The following is an 18172-nucleotide window of genomic DNA, read 5'->3' as shown; positions in this document are numbered from 1 at the left end:
AAGGAATTCTACTGTTCATCTTAGTATCCTAGTATAAGAGAAGGGAAAATATCAGGCAGAGTTACCAGTCCTCATAACCATTCAGTTCATGTGTTATTACGAACGGACAATGTTCATCTGTGGTGCTCCCTAGACACGTCCTGTCTCACATATGAAGTACAGTCGCTCTGATGAGATACAAAGTATGAATGAAAATACCCTTGTACATGTCAATACATTTCGAGGGGAAGGGAGGACTTTGCAGATGGAATGGAGCTCATAACAAAGGCAGATAAAATAAGCAATTCCAGACACCATTAAGTAACAATGGTGAACCATATTTTAGAGACTTAATAAAAGTCATAATTTGCACATTGTTACGCTGACTCAACTAGGAGGCAAATAGCATTTCCATTTCATTCAGTCATAAAAGGAACATTAAATAAAATGTGCTAAGGACTGATGGCTGTGTCACTCAAGCTTCGGATTATAAAACTAGAGTCTGAATCACAGTCTCAACTGGTGTTCGTGTTGAAAAATTCTCCATAGAGAACAAGTGAACCTGTCTCGGGTGGGCCATCTGGAGACCAACGTTAAAGTAAAAGTTGGTATTCAGGCCAGCTGTGATGTGTCAGGAATTATCCTGCTTCTGATCATGAAGAATAGTGCAGGTGTAAATGTAAGGGGTTCACTTGAGAAGGGAAAGCCAGTGATAAAGCAAATTATTCTAAACAAAAGCTAATGTATCAATGAAAGTTAAGATGTCAGCAATTATTGCTTAACTCCTAGTTAATCCACTTAAATTGGTCACTAATTTCATATTAAATTTATCACAATCAGATTTTGAGTGCTATGAGTTTCGATTTATGAGCACAATGCTTCCTCCCTGGAAGTGACAAGAAGGGGAAATAATGAAACGAGTTAGCCCTGGAGAGAAACCCCTTCTGGTCATCTTACTAATTAAGTTAATGGCTAAAGGGTCCATATAGCACTATATTTTAAACCTATTTTCTATTCAACCTGCTCAGCAATGTTATTACATGCCTCTGAAGCAGGTGGGACTTGAACCCAGGCCTCTTGGCCCAGTGGCATGGATATTATCAATGCGACCTTGATTCAGTACCAATTAAGACCTGTAAATAATCAATTAATGGCCACTAAAGCGCCTTGCAATAAGGCAGACTGGGAAGATTGGCCTACAGTCACCATTGCAAAGAGGCAGACTGGCCTCTTCCCTGTTCAGTTGCCTCCTTGGTGGTTGAAACGAGTGGCTAAATGCCCAGCTGGGAAATGAGGGCAACTTGCTGGGCAGGTTGTGTAGGGGTTGCAATGGTCCAATTTGGGAAAGAAGAGTGTATGTTTTACCTTCACACTGGTGAATCCCTTGAGGAGTAGGCCTTAAGTGGAAAACTTAAGGACTTAAAAGCTGCCAGTCTTTGTTTGGCCAGCTGATTCTGATGACCAGGGATGCCTGTGATTTGCTGAGAAATTTGCCCAAGCTCATCATTCAACTCTTAATGAGATGAGTGGCTGCCAATATGATGAGCTTCCATGATGTTGGGGTCAGTGAGTTAGTCAAGAACTAACATGCTTGGTTCCAAAAAATAATGGGAAAAAACTGTTTCAGAGATAGTAGGAACTGCAATGCTGGAGAATCTGAGATAATAAGGTGCAGAGCTGGATGAACACAGCAGGCCAAGTAGCATCAGAGGAGCAGGAAAACTGATGTTTCGGGCCTAGACCCTTCTTCAGAAAAGACCCTTCTTCATATTCTGAAGAACGGTCTAGGCCCAAAACATCAGCTTTCCTGCTCCTCTGATGCTGCTTGTCCTGCTGTGTTGATCCAGCTCTGCACCTTGTTAGAACATAGAACATAGAACAGTACAGCACAGAACAGGCCCTTCAGCCCACAATGTTGTGCCGACCATTGATCCTCATGTATGCACCCTCAAATTTCTGTGACCATATACATGTCCAGCAGTCTCTTAAATGACCCCAATGACCTTGCTTCCACAACTGCTGCTGGCAACGCATTCCATGCTCCCACAACTCTCTGCGTAAAGAACCTGCCTCTGACATCCCCTCTATACTTTCCTCCAAACAGCTTAAAACTATGACCCCTCGTGCTAGCCATTTCTGCCCTGGGAAATAGTCTCTGGCTATCAACTCTATCTATGCCTCTCATTATCTTGTATACCTCAATTAGGTCCCCTCTCCTCCTCCTTTTCTCCAATGAAAAGAGACCGAACTCAGTCAACCTCTCTTCATAAGATAAGCCCTCCAGTCCAGGCAGCATCCTGGTAAACCTCCTCTGAACCCTCTCCAAAGCATCCACATCTTTCCTATAATAGGGCGCCCAGAACTGGATGCAGTATCTCAGATTCTCCAGCATCTGCAGTTCCTACTGTCACTGAAATAATTTTAATCCTACGGTGAAGACATTTTCTGAAGAAGAGACTAGGCCTGAAACATCAGCTTTCCTGCTCCTCAGATGCTGGGCCTACTATGTTCGTCCAGCTCTACACCTTGTTATCTCATGGAAAAATACTGTCATTTGTTTCATACTTCCTGAAATAATACTTTATTTTTGACTTTGAATGAGAAAATAAGTCAAATTGAAGAATGTAAGTGAATGAAAGTATATTTTGTAAATGAAAGTCTAACTTTTCCACTAAAATTGGAAAATATGCATCATTAACTCTACCTGATTTCTTGGCTATTACCACTCAAGAGTGTTTTAATCCCAATCTAAATTTAATTATCACACATACGCCTCAGTTCTGAGGAAGGGTCACTGGACCCGAAATGTTAACTCTGTTCTTTCCTTCACAGATGTTGCCAGACCTGCTGGACTTTTCCAACAACTTTGTTTTTGTTCCTGATTTACAGCATCTGCAATTCTTTTGGTTTCTACTAAATACAATTATGTTCATGAATAGTCAAAATAAGAGATGGAGTTGATAAAATTCAGTAAACTGTGTGACTTTTCAGTGTTGAATATATTTTTTGAACATGTGATTTCATTTATTCTATATTCTAAGACACATACACAAAAAAGTGTTCAATTATTGGCTATCACACCCTCTCTATATGTTGCAGGACATTTCTGAAAAAGTGCATTGTATGTGGTCTTCATAGCTAAAGCTGAAGGCCTCATAAAGATGTAATGATCATGTCTTGAAGGCAAAGTATGCTTAAGGAATCAACTGTTTTCTTTTCCTCCTGCTCCACAAAATGAGAGCTGCTATGTAAAACATTACCTAAAATTTTGTGTCAATGGGGGATAGAAATGATAAAGACTATAACTAACTTTGTCTTTAAAAATAATCCACATATGTCTGATGTCTAAGGTGCTCGATAAATCCCTAATGCAGATGATCACTGTTACCAAACCATTTTGTCTGTAGTCGCAAACTGAACTCAGGGGAAAGATCACACGTGGGTTTCAATTTAATGTTGTGAGATAATAGTTTCATGCTTGGGTTGTAACATGAATTCAAGGACGTGAACTGTGTTAATTCGGCGAGCTCAATTTTGCTTGCCAGAGCATGATTGTCAATATTTAGTTCCTGCGAAAATGTCAAGAATCTTTCTGGAAATTTGTTTAAATACAAGCTAAAACAATCCTTCCAAAGAAACTTTATGTTTTTAAAAATCTAGGTTAAACTACTGTTCCACTCCTATTCTATTAACTACGATTGTTTACTTTGTTATTCTATACACAGAATACAGTTGAAACACAGTCCTTAAAATCCCAGCAGTATTTAGACATGGCTTGAATTTAAAAGCTGCAGAATTTAGTATAGTTATCAGATAAAGAGAGTGAAGAATTGCATTCTAGTCATGCCCACCCTTTCTAATTTCCCTTTTCTCTATTTTGTCTCCTTTCCTGTTCCCTGAGGACTAAGGTGATTGATAGCCTAATCCAATGACTGTATTACAGCAGCCTCATCTTGGAATGTTTCCTTATCATTAGCAGTTACCCTATGGTTAAATTCACAGCTCAGTGCTTGATACAGCCCCTGAGATTTGAAGGGCTGGCCTTTCGAAAATATGTAAAATAAAACTAAAATCTTGACAGTACTAAGATCTGCATTCTTTCTAGGAAGTATTTTATAAAAAATTAATTTGATGTGCAGTACTCTGGCCCCATGTTAGTCTGTAATGTGACCAGCTGTTACAACAACTCAGTGAAATATGCTGCTACATTAAGCAGAACAAGCATGCCATGACAGTGAAATAAAGTATCTATATTTGACTCTTTTATACGCTGACTAAGAGCAATATTTATTCTAAAAAGAGGGATGGAGACAATGCGGTTCAAAGATTTAAATCATTTAAACCATTTTGAAGCAGTTGGTAAATGCAAAGCTGCCTGGAATGCAGCAGGAAGTCCCGGGTGTAAAATAATGCATCTCATAAACTTCTATTCTGTAGAAATGTCAAGCCACGGCTCTATAGTACTTCAAAGCCAGTGCTTGGCATTTTCCATTGTCTGCTGTGTTGTCATCAAGCAAACTCGAACATTGAAGGTTTGTGTAGGGCAGGCGACAACAAACTTCCACTGTACGATCAAAGCTTTTAACTCATGTACCATTTCCTTTTACAGCAATTAGGTGGGGGATAGATAAGCTTTACTTAAATAACTAAATCAATGTTTTTGCTCCACTTACTGACACAAATTCATGTTTTCAAATGGTTTGCGAAGGAAATGCATCTTCTTGAATTCTAGTACCATTCCAAGCAGGAGTGGAATCAATACATTTTGGTCTAATTTCTGCACAGCCTTAGTTAGGTATGATAATGTGATGGGCTCCTAGCTGGACAAAATAGATTAAGTGAAGGACACATTGCAGAAAATGGTAAGGGAGGATGGAAAATTAATATACATGTTGGAAAACCGTAATAAAAGGTGGAAATGTGCTACTGTTGAAGAATAAAGAAGTTATAACTAACACATTGGGATTTTTGATGTGTCTGATAAAGATGTTGACTGACCTACTACATATTTACAATTCTGTTTCAGCATCAAGAACTCAATTTTCTCTAACTTATAAGACACTTCCTTGTTTACCACTGATCCATGTCTCAATAATGCAAGGAAGCACAGACTCTGATCATTTATATGAATAGGACCTATCATGATACCATCATAATAGTTCATATCAGAAAATAATACATACAAATGGTGCCTTTGACTTAGAGAATATATGAATAAAGCAAGGTTTGTGTTTGTTTTGTATTTCTAATGAGTGATAAAAATGTGAAAGGATAGAAGACAAACGTAATGTTTTGGAATAGGGACTTCAAGGTACTTTTCAATTTTCCATTGCCTCCTCCCCATCCAGTTCGTTGCAGTGTTGTACTCATAAAAGAAATTCCACACACTCAAGCTTCTCGATCTGTTATGAGTATTAGCTGTGCTGACCAGTAATAAGCTTAGTTGGAACAATGGTACTGCCATGAAATTATAGGCTGCTACATGGGCCTCACAGTGACTCTATAGTCTCGGAGCAAATGCTGTGCAGCGATGAGGGCAATACTTACCAGACACACCACCATATGTGGTTAGCCTGTCTCTACCAACAGCAGGCACTGGAGTACCATCTGCAAGTACGCCTATCAGCCCAGAGACAGTGTTCGTTGCGGTAACACCATTTGCACCACCTGTGAGAAAAGGCAGCGGTTAGTTAAATTCCGATCCATCGATATATTTTGACTTAACTGTATTGCAATAGCTGAAAAATAGGTGACTGTCATTTCAAAGTTAGTGGCACAGGCAGGCAAAGGAAACTATACCACAAAGTAATATTTAAAAAAAGAATTTTAAATCTGAATTATTTAAACAACTGAAAACCCAGCATAGGAAAAGATTAAACAGCATTTATTCTCCGTGCAGCTTCTGAATGCCTGTGCATTCAATGCCTGCTACAGCCTCTTACCTTCCTGAGCCGCCGATGCTACGTTTACAATGTCTGCGACATTCGGGGTCAGCTTGGCAAAGAATGGAATCTTAACAGCTTGTCGTACCCAACGGCAGATGTTTCGCACCAGTTTTGGATCCTGTTCAAATGGGTCAGTTACAGAGCTAGATGAGAAACTAATCTGATAAAGCTGTGCAGAGAGACTGGCACAGTTTAATGCTGCCAATCTGCCTGCACTGCATGTGACACTGAAGGCACTGTAACCAGCTCATTATTTGATCCTCAGATCACAGCAGCAAACAGCAGAGCCATAATAGTATCATCTAATGCAATTACATTTTTCTTGTGTACGGAATAAGCTGAAAGAATCAGCCTCCATTTATAATGGAATTAACAGCAACAATTGTACTGCTTGCTACTGTAGCAAATACTGATTGGCTCAGATCGGCTACTATGCAATATATATTTAGAAAAACGTTTTAAATTAATATCTTTCGTCTTAGTTCCAATGACAAGGGGAAAAGAACACTAAATCTTCTACTTTCTTCTGTTGCCAAACTCTTTTCTGTCTCTTGAATACTTGGATTGAGTTCTTGATTAAAATCCATGTACACTAATCACCCTCTAAATTTTTGCACGTGCCATTTATTTATACGTGAGCATTTACGATTTGTGTGCAATGATGGGAAGGAGAGGAAGTGGGTTGGAGTGGTAACACAACAGTACTTATTCCCTTATTTATGGACCAGTCAGTTAGATAAGCTGTGGTCCAAATGAGTTGCACAACAAACTGAAGGAAATAAATAGCTGACTTCTGTATCTATATTCACACTCTTGTACCATGGATCATTGCACAGAGATCAATTGCAGAGACCCTTGACTAAATCTTTTACCCATATGATTCAGAAGCTTATCCTAAACACCCAGCTGGTGAGGGGAAAAAATTAACTTTGGAAAAGGAGAGTATGGCCAGCAGTGCCCCATGGTTTGAACATGAAGTCAGGAGCAGTGGGATCACCATTGCCGTGTATATAATTAGCAGTTGCACTTTGCCCAATACATAGAGCTTGTTTCAGTCAGTCATAAACCAAGAGTCTGAAACAGGCAGTAAGCACAACAATGGACAAAAATCCAATTTCATCAGTACGCTCACCATTTATTGATGCTACATAGCATGTGGCATTCTTGAGGTGTGGATTAAGAGGCTGCATGCAGCATCCTGTAATATTCCTTTCACCCGTAAAGCAGATATTGTACAATCTAACCTTTAAGTCAACGATGTTAGTTTCTCAAGTGTGACATTAGTTGCCTCTCTACAGTGGATGGAATATTGTTACTCTCAAGGCCACTGAACATGTTAAACAACTTCTGACAAATACTTAGTACTAGGAATAGGCTATTTAGCCCCTCTGTTATGTTCTGCCACTTTGTTAGATCATGGCTGATCTATATGTTAATTCTATTTATCTGCCTTAGCTCCATATCCCTCAATATCTCCAACAGAAAAATGTATTGATTTCAGACTCAAAAAATTTTAATTAATCCAACACCTACAGCCTTTTAACGAAAGAGTTTCAGATTTCTATTAATTCTGATGTGTAAAAATACTTTCTAATTTGCCTCATAAATGACCCAGTTCTAATTTTAAGATTATGCTCTCCTATTCTGGATTACACAGGGAAATATTTTCTCTACATCCACACTACTGAATCCCTTTCTCATTTTAAATACTTCATCTACATCCTGCTCCCGCATACACATCTGGCTGTGCCTCCAACTATAGGATCAGTTGTAAACTTAAGATATTTAACTCTCGCTTTCTTTATTTAAGTAAACAGTTGAAACCCTTGCATATCCCCTGAGAGCTGCATTTATACATCTTCCTGATCAGAGAATGTTTCTTTTATCTCTGTTCTCTGTCAACCTCCTGCCAGTCCATTACTGACCCGTTTTAGAGATGATCTTGAATTCTGTTAAACTTTCCATTTTTGCTCATAAACTCTTTTGTGGTACATTCTCAAATGCCTTCTAGAAATCCTAGGCGACACCAAAATTTAATCCTGCGAGGTTTCTGCCTGTTCTACAAAAATGAGAGCTTCTCATGGAAGTTAAGATGGCATTTATTACTTTGTCACATCAGTGTTTGCAGGTATTCCCCAGAATAGGCACATTACTGGAGGCTGCATGCAGTGTCTTAATGCACACCTCACCAATTGGTGAGCATGCTGATGAAACTGCATTTTCTGTCCATTGTTTATGCTTACTGCCTGTTTCAGGGTCACAGTTTGTAACTGATACTGTTCTATTCTATCAATCCTACCAGATACTCCACAGGGAGAATTTGTTTTGGGGTCATTTTGGCCTTCTTTCATTCACAGGAGATGATGGGAATGCAGTCTCAGAATCTCAGGTGAGGTCTGATGCTGTACTTTTTTTATTCATTCACAGGATGACAGCATTGCTGGCCAGGCAGCATTTATTGCTTGTCCCTAATTGCCCAGAGGGCAGTTAGAGTCTACCACATTTCTGTGGGTCCAGTCGTAGCCCTAACCCTAACCTTAACCCTAACCCTGACACTAACCCTAACCCAAATCCTAACCTTAACCCCAACCCTAGCCCTCACTCAATCTTATGTAGACCAGACCAGGTAAGGATGGCGATTTCCTTTCCTAAAGGACATGAGTGAACCATGGGTTTTTCCTGACAATCGACAATGAATTCAAATTCCACCATCTACCATCGAACCCAGATGCCCAGAACATTACCTGGGTCTCTGGATTAACAGTCCAGTGATCATAATACCATTAGGCCATCGCCCCGCTCCAATTTTTTTTATCACTAAACAGTAAGTTGATTCTGGCAAGGCAAAGTTTGCCGCAATTGCCACACATGGGGCTATCACTTGCTGATGTTACAGGGTGATCTGTTCTGACACCTTGTTTGTAAGATAAGCATCTGCTTTGGAGTTTCTGAAATCACATGTTGCTGCGTTGGCAAATTCCTATCTACAGTTTATGTCGCCATTTGTGTTGATCATCAGGTGAGTTGCCAACTTACTATGATTTATAATGAGGGCATCCTTGAATGGGAGCTTTGAGTGTCCTCTGGCATGGGCTGCCTCACACCAACATGTACCTTTTAGCATAACATGTTGATGCAGTAAGCTATTAGGAAAGCTATTGGAATGCTAGACTCTATTGCAAAGGAAATTGAACACAGGAGTAGTTAATGACTGTTTTAGTTGTATAAAAGCTTGGTTAGACTGCATCTGGAGTACTGTGTGCAGTTTTGGTCACCTTATCTCAGAAGATAAGATATTGCCATAGATGGAATGCAAGCAGACTTGTTCTCAGAATGTTGGGATTGTTCCATGATGAGAGTTTAGGCAAACCTGGGACATAAGCGAAATCTACAGAATGCTTCTAAAGTTGGACAGAATAGATGTGGGTAAGATGATTCTCCTCCTTGGAGTGTCAAGAACCAGTGGGCACAATACAAAAATAGGGAGTTTGCCATTTAGGTTCCAGACTGGGATAATTTAACACAGAGGGTGATGAATCTTTGAAATTGTCTACTTTAGGGGGATGTTGAAACTCAGTGTTTGAGCGTATATAAATTTGGGGTTGATAAATTTTTGATTATTAATGGCACAAAGAGTTATAGGATTAGTGTTTGTAAAATACATTGAAATGTTTGATCTACCATGATCATGCTAAAATGTGGATCAGGATCAGTAGACTGAATGACCTCCTCCTGTTCCTATGCTCCTTTCCTTGAGGCTCGTGTGATCTTCCATCCCATTTGTATCCCAAGCCGGTGAAGTCTTCTTTGTGCTTGTATCCTGCTAAATTATTGATTGTCTTTCCATGTAATACCGAGAATGTATCAGAAACGGAAGGTGCATGTTATTGGGCTTTCTTTTAGTGCAGATTGCCCAGACTGCAATGTTGTACAGAAATAATAAGTACATGCCCTAAGAAATAAACATCTTGGTCCTGCCAGTCAGTTTGTGTTTTCCCAATGCCTGTTTTTGTCAGTCTGCATTAGTTAGTGCTGCCTGTCCACTTATATGTTTAATAGTTTGTCAAAAGGCAAGCTGCCCAAACAATTGTTCCATGGTAGCCAAACATGCTGCCTGCTTCCAGTGGTGTGACATTGAGTTTGATCCATAACTACCATTTTCTTGACACATTTTTTTCCCTTTACTCATTCACGGGATGAGGGCAGCGCTGGCTAGGCAAAATTTATTGCCCATCCCTAATTGCCTAGAGGGCAGTTAAGAGTCAATCACATTGCTGGCAGTCTGAAGTCATATGTAGGCCATACCAGGTATGGATGGCAGTTTCTTTCCCTAAAGGACATGAGTGAACCAGATGAGATTTTCCCCAACAATTGGCTATGGATTCATGGTCATCACTAGACTCTTAATTCCAGATATATTTTGAATTCAAATTCCACCATCTGCTGTGGCAGGATTTGAAGCTGGGTCCCCAGAACATTCCTGATGCTGCTTGCCCTGCTGTGTTCATTCAGCTCTTATTACCGAGAACATTATCTGGGTCTCTGGATTAATAGTCCAGCAATAATACCACTGGGCCATTGTCTCCTCTATGCTGGTGAAGGAGAACGAAGATGTTGGAAATATGACCCATGAGACTTTAAAGCTGGTCTTTTGTATTGGAAAAGAGGGAAGCATCTGAGGTCCTCTAATCAAGACATGCTGAACCTTTGGTTTGACTTTCAGTCTTAATAGCCTTGAGGACTTCCTTGACTTATTGTGTGTCGAAGTACACACTTCCCTTACCAGCAGGGGAAGTCATAAATCAGGAGGGCAGACAACAAGTTGGGGCACTGTTCATCCTATTTATGATCTCAAATCTGTCAGAGATAGAGCAAGTGAACTGAATGGATCTGTGTAGGCTATCATGGAAGGATCATATGCAACTGTGAGGCTAAGGAGGACAGCCAATTTTCTCTAGCATCTGACTGAGGACCATCATGCTCGTATAAAGCCAAATGCTTTTTTTGAGATTGGCATTAGGAACTGGGGCAATGTTTGCTTTGTTCTACACTTTGTTTGAAGCTGACATGAGAAGAAGATCATGTTAACCATGAGTCTGACTGTTCTGAAGTCGCACTATGCACCTGGATATATCCTGTTGGCTAACTGAAGTAGGTTTATTAGAATGCCTTTGGCAAAAACACTCTAATGATGCAGAAGGGGAGTCTTTATAATTGCCTGAATTGACTTTGTCCTTATAGAATGTTATGCTGTTTGCATCATGCGTATCCTTTCAGATAGACCCATTTCTCTGGCAGGGTGGGAAGAGGTTCTGAAGAATTGCTAGTGGGTGAACCTTTCCATACATGAATAGCTCGGCTGCCATGCTGTTTTTTGTGGGTCCCTTCAGTGCTGTTAGAGAGTCAATACCTCTCCAAGTCCAAAACATTAGACTTCTGCAACAAGCTCATAACTAACAGGCAGTTGCAGGAGGTCAGCGAGTCAGACAGAGAGATATCCATGTCTCACGAGAAGTTGGAGCAGTGCTCTGTTCAGCAGTAAATCTGTATTTTACATTTGTGTACTTCAAGGGGACACTTCATGGTTATGCTGTGCTCTTTTAATATCATGCATAGCTTCTTGGATCATTGCACTTGACTAAAAATTGAATAGTTAGGATTTTAATTCCAATTGTGTTTGAATCAGAAAATGTGACACTGTTCTTTTTATGGTAGACAACTATTTTCTTCATCCTGAACAAAATTCCCCCCTCCCCCAATCCTGATGCTCAATTCAATCGAAACTGGCGTGACTTCAATTTGTCAACATGCAGCAGGAGAATGTAAAATGAAACAGGTTTATCTGCCCAGTTTTTTAATGCATCAGTTGCTTAACCATATGCCAAAATTTATCAATGCATGCATGATGTAGGTGCAACTCTCATCTACAGCACGACACATCCAGCAGTACTAGAAATGAATTAGACTGTCCTATGTCTAAGTCTTAGCATTGAGCACAACAAATGAGGAGCTGGCTATTTCAGTCACGGAGACCTCAATAAACTTTGTGTGATAATTATAGGGTAGTTCAATATTTTAGACAGTCATTAATTTACAAACATTTAAAAACGTTTGAAGAAGCATTCTTATTAATACCCAGCATATACAGTAAGCAGCAATTATATCGGTCAAGCTATAGAGGTCAACTCACAAGTTGATTTAGCAATTAAATTATTTGCATTATGTTATCTTTAATGGGTAATGGGTAAAGAATAAATGAATTCTCAATTATAGAATGGTAAAGTTTATAAGTACAAATGTTAATTCTAATTATCATTCTACAAACTTTATTTTTAAAAATCAGTTCTGAGTAGATGTATAATATATTGTGGTTTTACATAGGCATGAAATAAATGTCTTTACTGGAATGAAGAAATTGCTATACTTTAAATATTTACTTTCATTCAAATGAAACAGATGTGTTCAAAATGTTTTGGGAACCCTTTCTAAAGTAATTTTTCTAAAATTCTTATATTTTGGGCTATAATATTTTCTATAATATATTAAATTTATAAGCAATCATTTGCAATGATTGATGGCACTAGAAGTTCCTAAAATGCTTATACATTTCAAATGTGTATTTTTTAAGAAAAACTTCAGTTAAATGTTAAATCCTGTATTGTGCACCCCAATATTCTGAAGAAATATATTTCAGATGAAAGATCTGTCCACATGTGCATTAAAATGAAGATTATATAAATCCATATAAAGTTTGAATTTTAGACATAGCAGTTAAAATTGAATTACTCAGATGATAAGTTGGGTAAAATTATAATGAACGAAACAGCTGGTACTGAATATTTCTTCCGAATGCTGGTAAATTAGCAAATTAGCTGTTTGACAGAACTTAAACTCAAAGACAATTCTCCCTACAATTTTCTAGATAACTAAAACATCTAGTAGCTTCTTCTTAAATGAGCTGATTTGGTTTGTCATCAATTATGGCAGTAATTATCAACTGTCAAGAGGCATCAAGAGTTTTACCATATTTATATATCCTAGCAATATTTGCATTTAGAGAGGGCCTTTCATGTTGGAACATCTCAAAAATGCTTTGTACAAGGAACTGCTTAGTTTTTAAACTGCAATTATTGTTGCCATTCTGGTAAATCTATCATAAATCATTCTACAAAACAACAAGAATCTCTAAGTTACTCCTCTTTCAGACCAATATGCAATACACGAGACAAATTCAGCAATGTGGTGCTGGTGTTACATTTGGACGGCCAATATAAATATTAATTAACCCTAAGAATTCATTTGAGAAGTTCACTCATTTGGCTGGTGTCATGCTAAGGGAGCCTCTCCTAAGTTATTACAGCATCTTGGAAGTTGGTTCTCAGCCAAATGGAGCCTTATTTAAAAGGAGCTGTTAAAAACCAAGTGGCGCAGTGTGATATTTACTTTGACCCTTCTATCTTCATCTTCAACCTATCCTTCCACTCCACGGCACTTGAACATGCTGCCACTTGTCAAGCACACATCCACCTTTCCCAGATCTTTATGGATGGAATCTTTTCATGCCCTGACTACAGGGACAAATTTGGGAAAATTGAGCAGTATATCAGATGAGGCTGTTCTCAATGTTGAGGCTAAAAATGTGCATTTTCCAACTAAGTCCCAAATGCTGAGATGAGATTCTTGCAGGAGAATGGTGAGAGGGGTGTTAATGGAGCTTTTGTTATTATCACCCTCATTGTGATTTAATATTACCCAATTAGCATGCACTCTGCCAATCTCCCACCCATGGAATCAAAACTACTTTCAGAGAATTTCCCACGTGAAAGTTAGAAGGGGTGCCTGGTGAAATATCTCCACAAAGGCCGGTATCCCTTCACCAAATCACCATCTATGTACATGTTGAGTGTCCTTGACACTGATCCAGCTCCCTGAGAGGCAGTTCTCAGAGTGAACAGGATGTCTTTATCTGTCAGGCAGGGGTCCCTGATTGTTCTGGATTAGCAGCCCGAATCAGGGAACCCATATTCTATGAGGACCACCTGGCTGACCTTACTACAATCACTACACCTGGAAACTCCAGCTCTCTAACTTGTATCTCCAGACCTCCATCTTGGACATTAGGCACCAACATCTCAGGGTGCACTCCGTTGGCAGTTCCTACACAAACCCCATATCCATAGATCCAAGCAATGGACATATACCATCCTCTCCACATCATCAGGGGACAGCTCCAATCCACTTACAGGTTGCATTTGCACTGTTATGCTGCACAGTGGATTCCATTGGGACCTCTTCTTGCAATGCTGATACCAAGGCACTGCACATGAGGTACAGGCAACTGGCTTACGATAGCTCAGGCTGTAGTACAGGGCTCCTTGCCTGCTCTGTTAGCATTCACTCACTTTGTGAATAATTGAATGTCCACAGCTTTTCGAACATTCCTCACCATTTTTGCGCTTTGCCCACTCAGCTGGCTCACAGTATTTCGGCCCTGCCTGCTGTTTAGTGCAGACATAAGACTAGGCAGCTTATCATGCTTGTCACCAACCTTCAGGCAATGAGTGTGGGCATGTTGCTTTCGGACACTGTGCTCCATCAATCTCAGACCTACAGTATGCGCCTGCAACCAATGCATCAAATACGCTGCATGTGCTTCAACCAGATGTCCATGCCTTATGTTTCAAATTTTCAGCAACCATAGTTGCTTTTGCTTTTATTCACCTTCTTAGTTTGGTAATTACTGATCACTTTTGGTGTCAGTGAATCAAACTGATGTATCACATGACTGAAGGCTTCTAAAATGGTGATGGTCCCACACTGAACAATGATAAAATGCTGGGCTACAGTGGGCATTGGGAAAATAATAGCAGGAACTTACAGGGTTGTGAGACAGAATGTGGTTAAAGTTGGGTAAGCTGCAGTGACCTGGTGCTTACACAGTGATTGGGGTAGGAATGTGCAGCTGTATGTGCAAGGAGGTGTTAACATATTGTCTATGTGATGTGAGAACCATTGGTTTGTGCCATTACATGCACAGTGAAGGAAAACTCCAGATGGTCAGCAGTTGTTTTGGTGCATGGCTGAGAGTCAAAGGTGATGCCGACGAACTGAATGCAGTCTGACTAATGAGGTGTAGTTTCGTTTCCTTGTTTAAGACCATAAGACACAGGAGTGGAAGTAAGGCCATTCGGCCCATCAAGTCCACTCCACCATTCAAATCATGGCTGATGGGCATTTCAACTCCACTTCTCTGCACTCTCCCTGTAGCCCCTGATTCCTTCTGAGATCAAGAATTTGTTGCTCTCTGCCTTGAAGGCATCTAACATCCTGGCCTCCACTGCACTCCATGGCAATGAATTCCACAAGCCCACCACTCTCTGGCTGAAGAAATGTCGTCTCATTTTTGTTTTAAATTTACCCCCTCTAATTTTAAGGCTGTGTCCACGGGCCCTAGTCTCCCTGCCTAATGGAAACAACTTCCTAGCGTCCACCCCTTCGAAGCCATACGTTATCTTGTACGTTTCTATTAGATCTCCCCTCAACCTTCTAAACTCTAATAAATACAATCCCAGGATCCTTAGCCGCTCATCATACGTTAAACGTACCATTCCAGGGATCATCCATGTGAATCTCCACTGGACACGCTCCAGGGCTAGTATGTCCTTCCTTAGGTGTGAGGCCCAAAATTGGACACAGTATTCTAAATGGGGCCTAACTAGAGATTTATAAAGCCTCAGAAGCACATCACTGCTTTTATATTCCAACCCTCTTGAGATAAATGACAACATCACATTTGCTTTCTTAATCACGGACTCTACCTGCAAGTTAACTTTTAGACAATCCTGGACCAACACTCCCAGATCCCTTTGAACTTCTGCTTTACAAATTTTCTCACCATTTAGAAAATAGTCCATGCTTGTATTCTTTTTTCCAAAGTGCAAAACCTTACATTTACTCACACTGAATTTCATCAGCCATTTCTTGGACCACCCTCCTAAACTGAATAAATCTTTCTGCAGCTTCCCCACCTCCTCAGTACTACTTGCCTGTCCACCTATCTTTGTATCATCAGCAAACTTCGCCAGAATACCCCCAGTCCCTTCATCCAGATCATTAATATATAAGGTGAACAACTGCGGCCCCAACACTGAACCCTTTGGGACACCACTCGTCACCAGTTGCCATTCCGAAAAAGAGCCTTTTATTCCAACTCTCTGCCTTCTGTCAGACAGCCAAACCTCAATCCAAGCCAGTAGCTCACCTCAAACACCATGGGCCCTCACCTTGGTCAGCAGCCTCCCGTGAGGCACCGTATCAAAGACCTTTTGGAAGTCTAGATAGATAACATCTACTGGGTTTCCGTGGTTTAACATACTTGTTACCTCTTCAAAGAATTCTAACAGATTTGTCAGGCGTGACCTCCCCTTACTAAATCCATGCTGACTTGTTCTAATCTGACCGTACACTTCGAGGAATTTAGAAATCTCATCCTTGACAATGGATTCTAGAATTTTACCAACTACCGAGGTTAGGCTAATCAGCCTATAATTTTCCATCTTTTGCCTTGATCCTTTTTTAAACAAGGGGGTTACAACAGCAATTTTCCAATCATCTGGGACCTTCCCTAACTCCAGTGACTTTTGAAAGATCACAACCAAAGCCTCTGCTATTTCCTCAGCCACCTCCCTCAGAACTCTAGGATGTAGCCCATCGGGGCCAGGAGATTTATCAATTTTTAGACCCTTTAGCTTTTCCAGTACTTTCTCTTTTGTCATGCCTACCATACCCAACTCTGCCCCCGGACTCTCCCTAATTGTTGGCATACTACTCATGTCTTCCACTGTGAAGACTGACGCAAAGTACTTAAGTTCTTCAGCTATTTCCTTATCTCCCATCACTAGCCTTCTAGCATCAATATGGAGCAGCCTGATGTCTACTTTTGCCTCTCATTTGTTTCTTATGTATTGAAAGAAGCTTTTACTATCATTTCTAATATTACTAGCTAGTCTACCTTCATATTTGATCCTCTCCTTCCTTATTGCTGTCTTTGTTATCCTCTGTTCGTTTTTGTAGCCTTCCCAATCTTCTGATTTCCCAGTGATCTTGGCCTCTTTATAGGCTGTCTCTTTTTCTTTGATATATTTCCTGACTTCCTTTGTCAGCCATGGCTGTCTAATCCCACCCCAGATAATCTTTCTTTTCTTTGGGAAGAACCTCTGTACTGTGTCCTCAATTACACCCAGAAACTCGATTCCTCTATTTATAAACTCAAGGATCCTATAAGCCTCCTTAACAACTGCTTCGACTTGCCTGGTTACCTTCAGAGAGTTATGCATGTGAACCCCAAGGTTCCTTTGCTCCTGTACTCCCATCAAATGCATGCCTTTGAGCCAAAATTGGCTCTTCATTTTTTTTCTATCAAAATGCATTATCTCACACTTCTCTGCATTGAGTTCCACCTGCAAGGTGTCTGGCCAGTTGGTCAATCTGTCAGCCAGCATAAGGACTGCTGATAGCCTGGCTACCTAATTCCTTTTTCTGCAATTGATCGCTCATTCTCTTTAATATTGATGAGAAATGCCTGCAATGTGTCTAAGGTGCTGCATCACAAGATGGCTGTCCAGCACTAAGTCACTGGCAACCTGCAATATAATGTGGAGATGTTTAATTTAAAAAAAATGCCTTTTCTTGCAAACCCCACCATGATTGCTCCTGTGTCACTCTAGGCCTTTTGATACAGTCTTCCTATATTGAACAACCAACATGTACTTTAGATGGTCAGTAACTGGTTCCAAGTCATCATTAATAAATGTACAAACTGTCAGAGAAATATGCAAGTGAGCTGATCTTGTGATATTGAGTAAAGTCATCTCAATTTTTCATGGGACTACAGAACCTCTCAATTATGATGACACTGAGAAACCATATTATTGATCCCGGAGAGAGAAGTTGCTGACAATGGTTGAGAGAAGAGATAATGGGAACTGCAGATGCTGGAGAATTCCAAGATGATAAAATGTGAGGCTGGATGAACACAGCAGGCCAAGCAGCATCTCAGGAGCACAAAAGCTGACGTTTCGAGCCTAGACCCTTCATCAGAGAGGGGGATGGGGAGAGGGAACTGGAATAAATAGGGAGAGAGGGGGAGGCGGATCGAAGATGGAGAGAAAAGAAGATAGGTGGACAGAGTATAGATGGGGAGGTAGGGAGGGGATAGGTCAGTCCAGGTAAGACGGACAGGTCCATCC

At 40.3% G+C, this 18172-nt stretch overlaps 1 protein-coding gene across 5 annotated transcripts in view; it reads right to left on the bottom strand.

Annotated features, from left to right (window-relative positions):
• dpyda.1 (dihydropyrimidine dehydrogenase a, tandem duplicate 1) overlaps nucleotides 1-18172 on the bottom strand; it is an 837290-nt gene that overhangs the window by 165947 nt on the left and 653171 nt on the right. For all 5 annotated transcript variants that reach the window (XM_059648043.1, XM_059648046.1, XM_059648045.1 and 2 more), the window contains 2 exons: nucleotides 5922-6042; nucleotides 5527-5646 (listed from right to left, as the gene is read on the bottom strand). In XM_059648043.1, coding sequence (XP_059504026.1) covers nucleotides 5527-5646; nucleotides 5922-6042 — 241 coding nt within the window. The remainder of the gene's footprint in view (nucleotides 1-5526; nucleotides 5647-5921; nucleotides 6043-18172) is intronic.

This window comes from Stegostoma tigrinum, chromosome 8 (assembly GCF_030684315.1).
Source record: "Stegostoma tigrinum isolate sSteTig4 chromosome 8, sSteTig4.hap1, whole genome shotgun sequence".
NCBI classification, from domain to species: Eukaryota; Metazoa; Chordata; class Chondrichthyes; order Orectolobiformes; family Stegostomatidae; genus Stegostoma; species Stegostoma tigrinum.
Note: the sequence above shows the minus strand (reverse complement) of the source record. Positions and strands in the feature narration are given on the sequence as shown.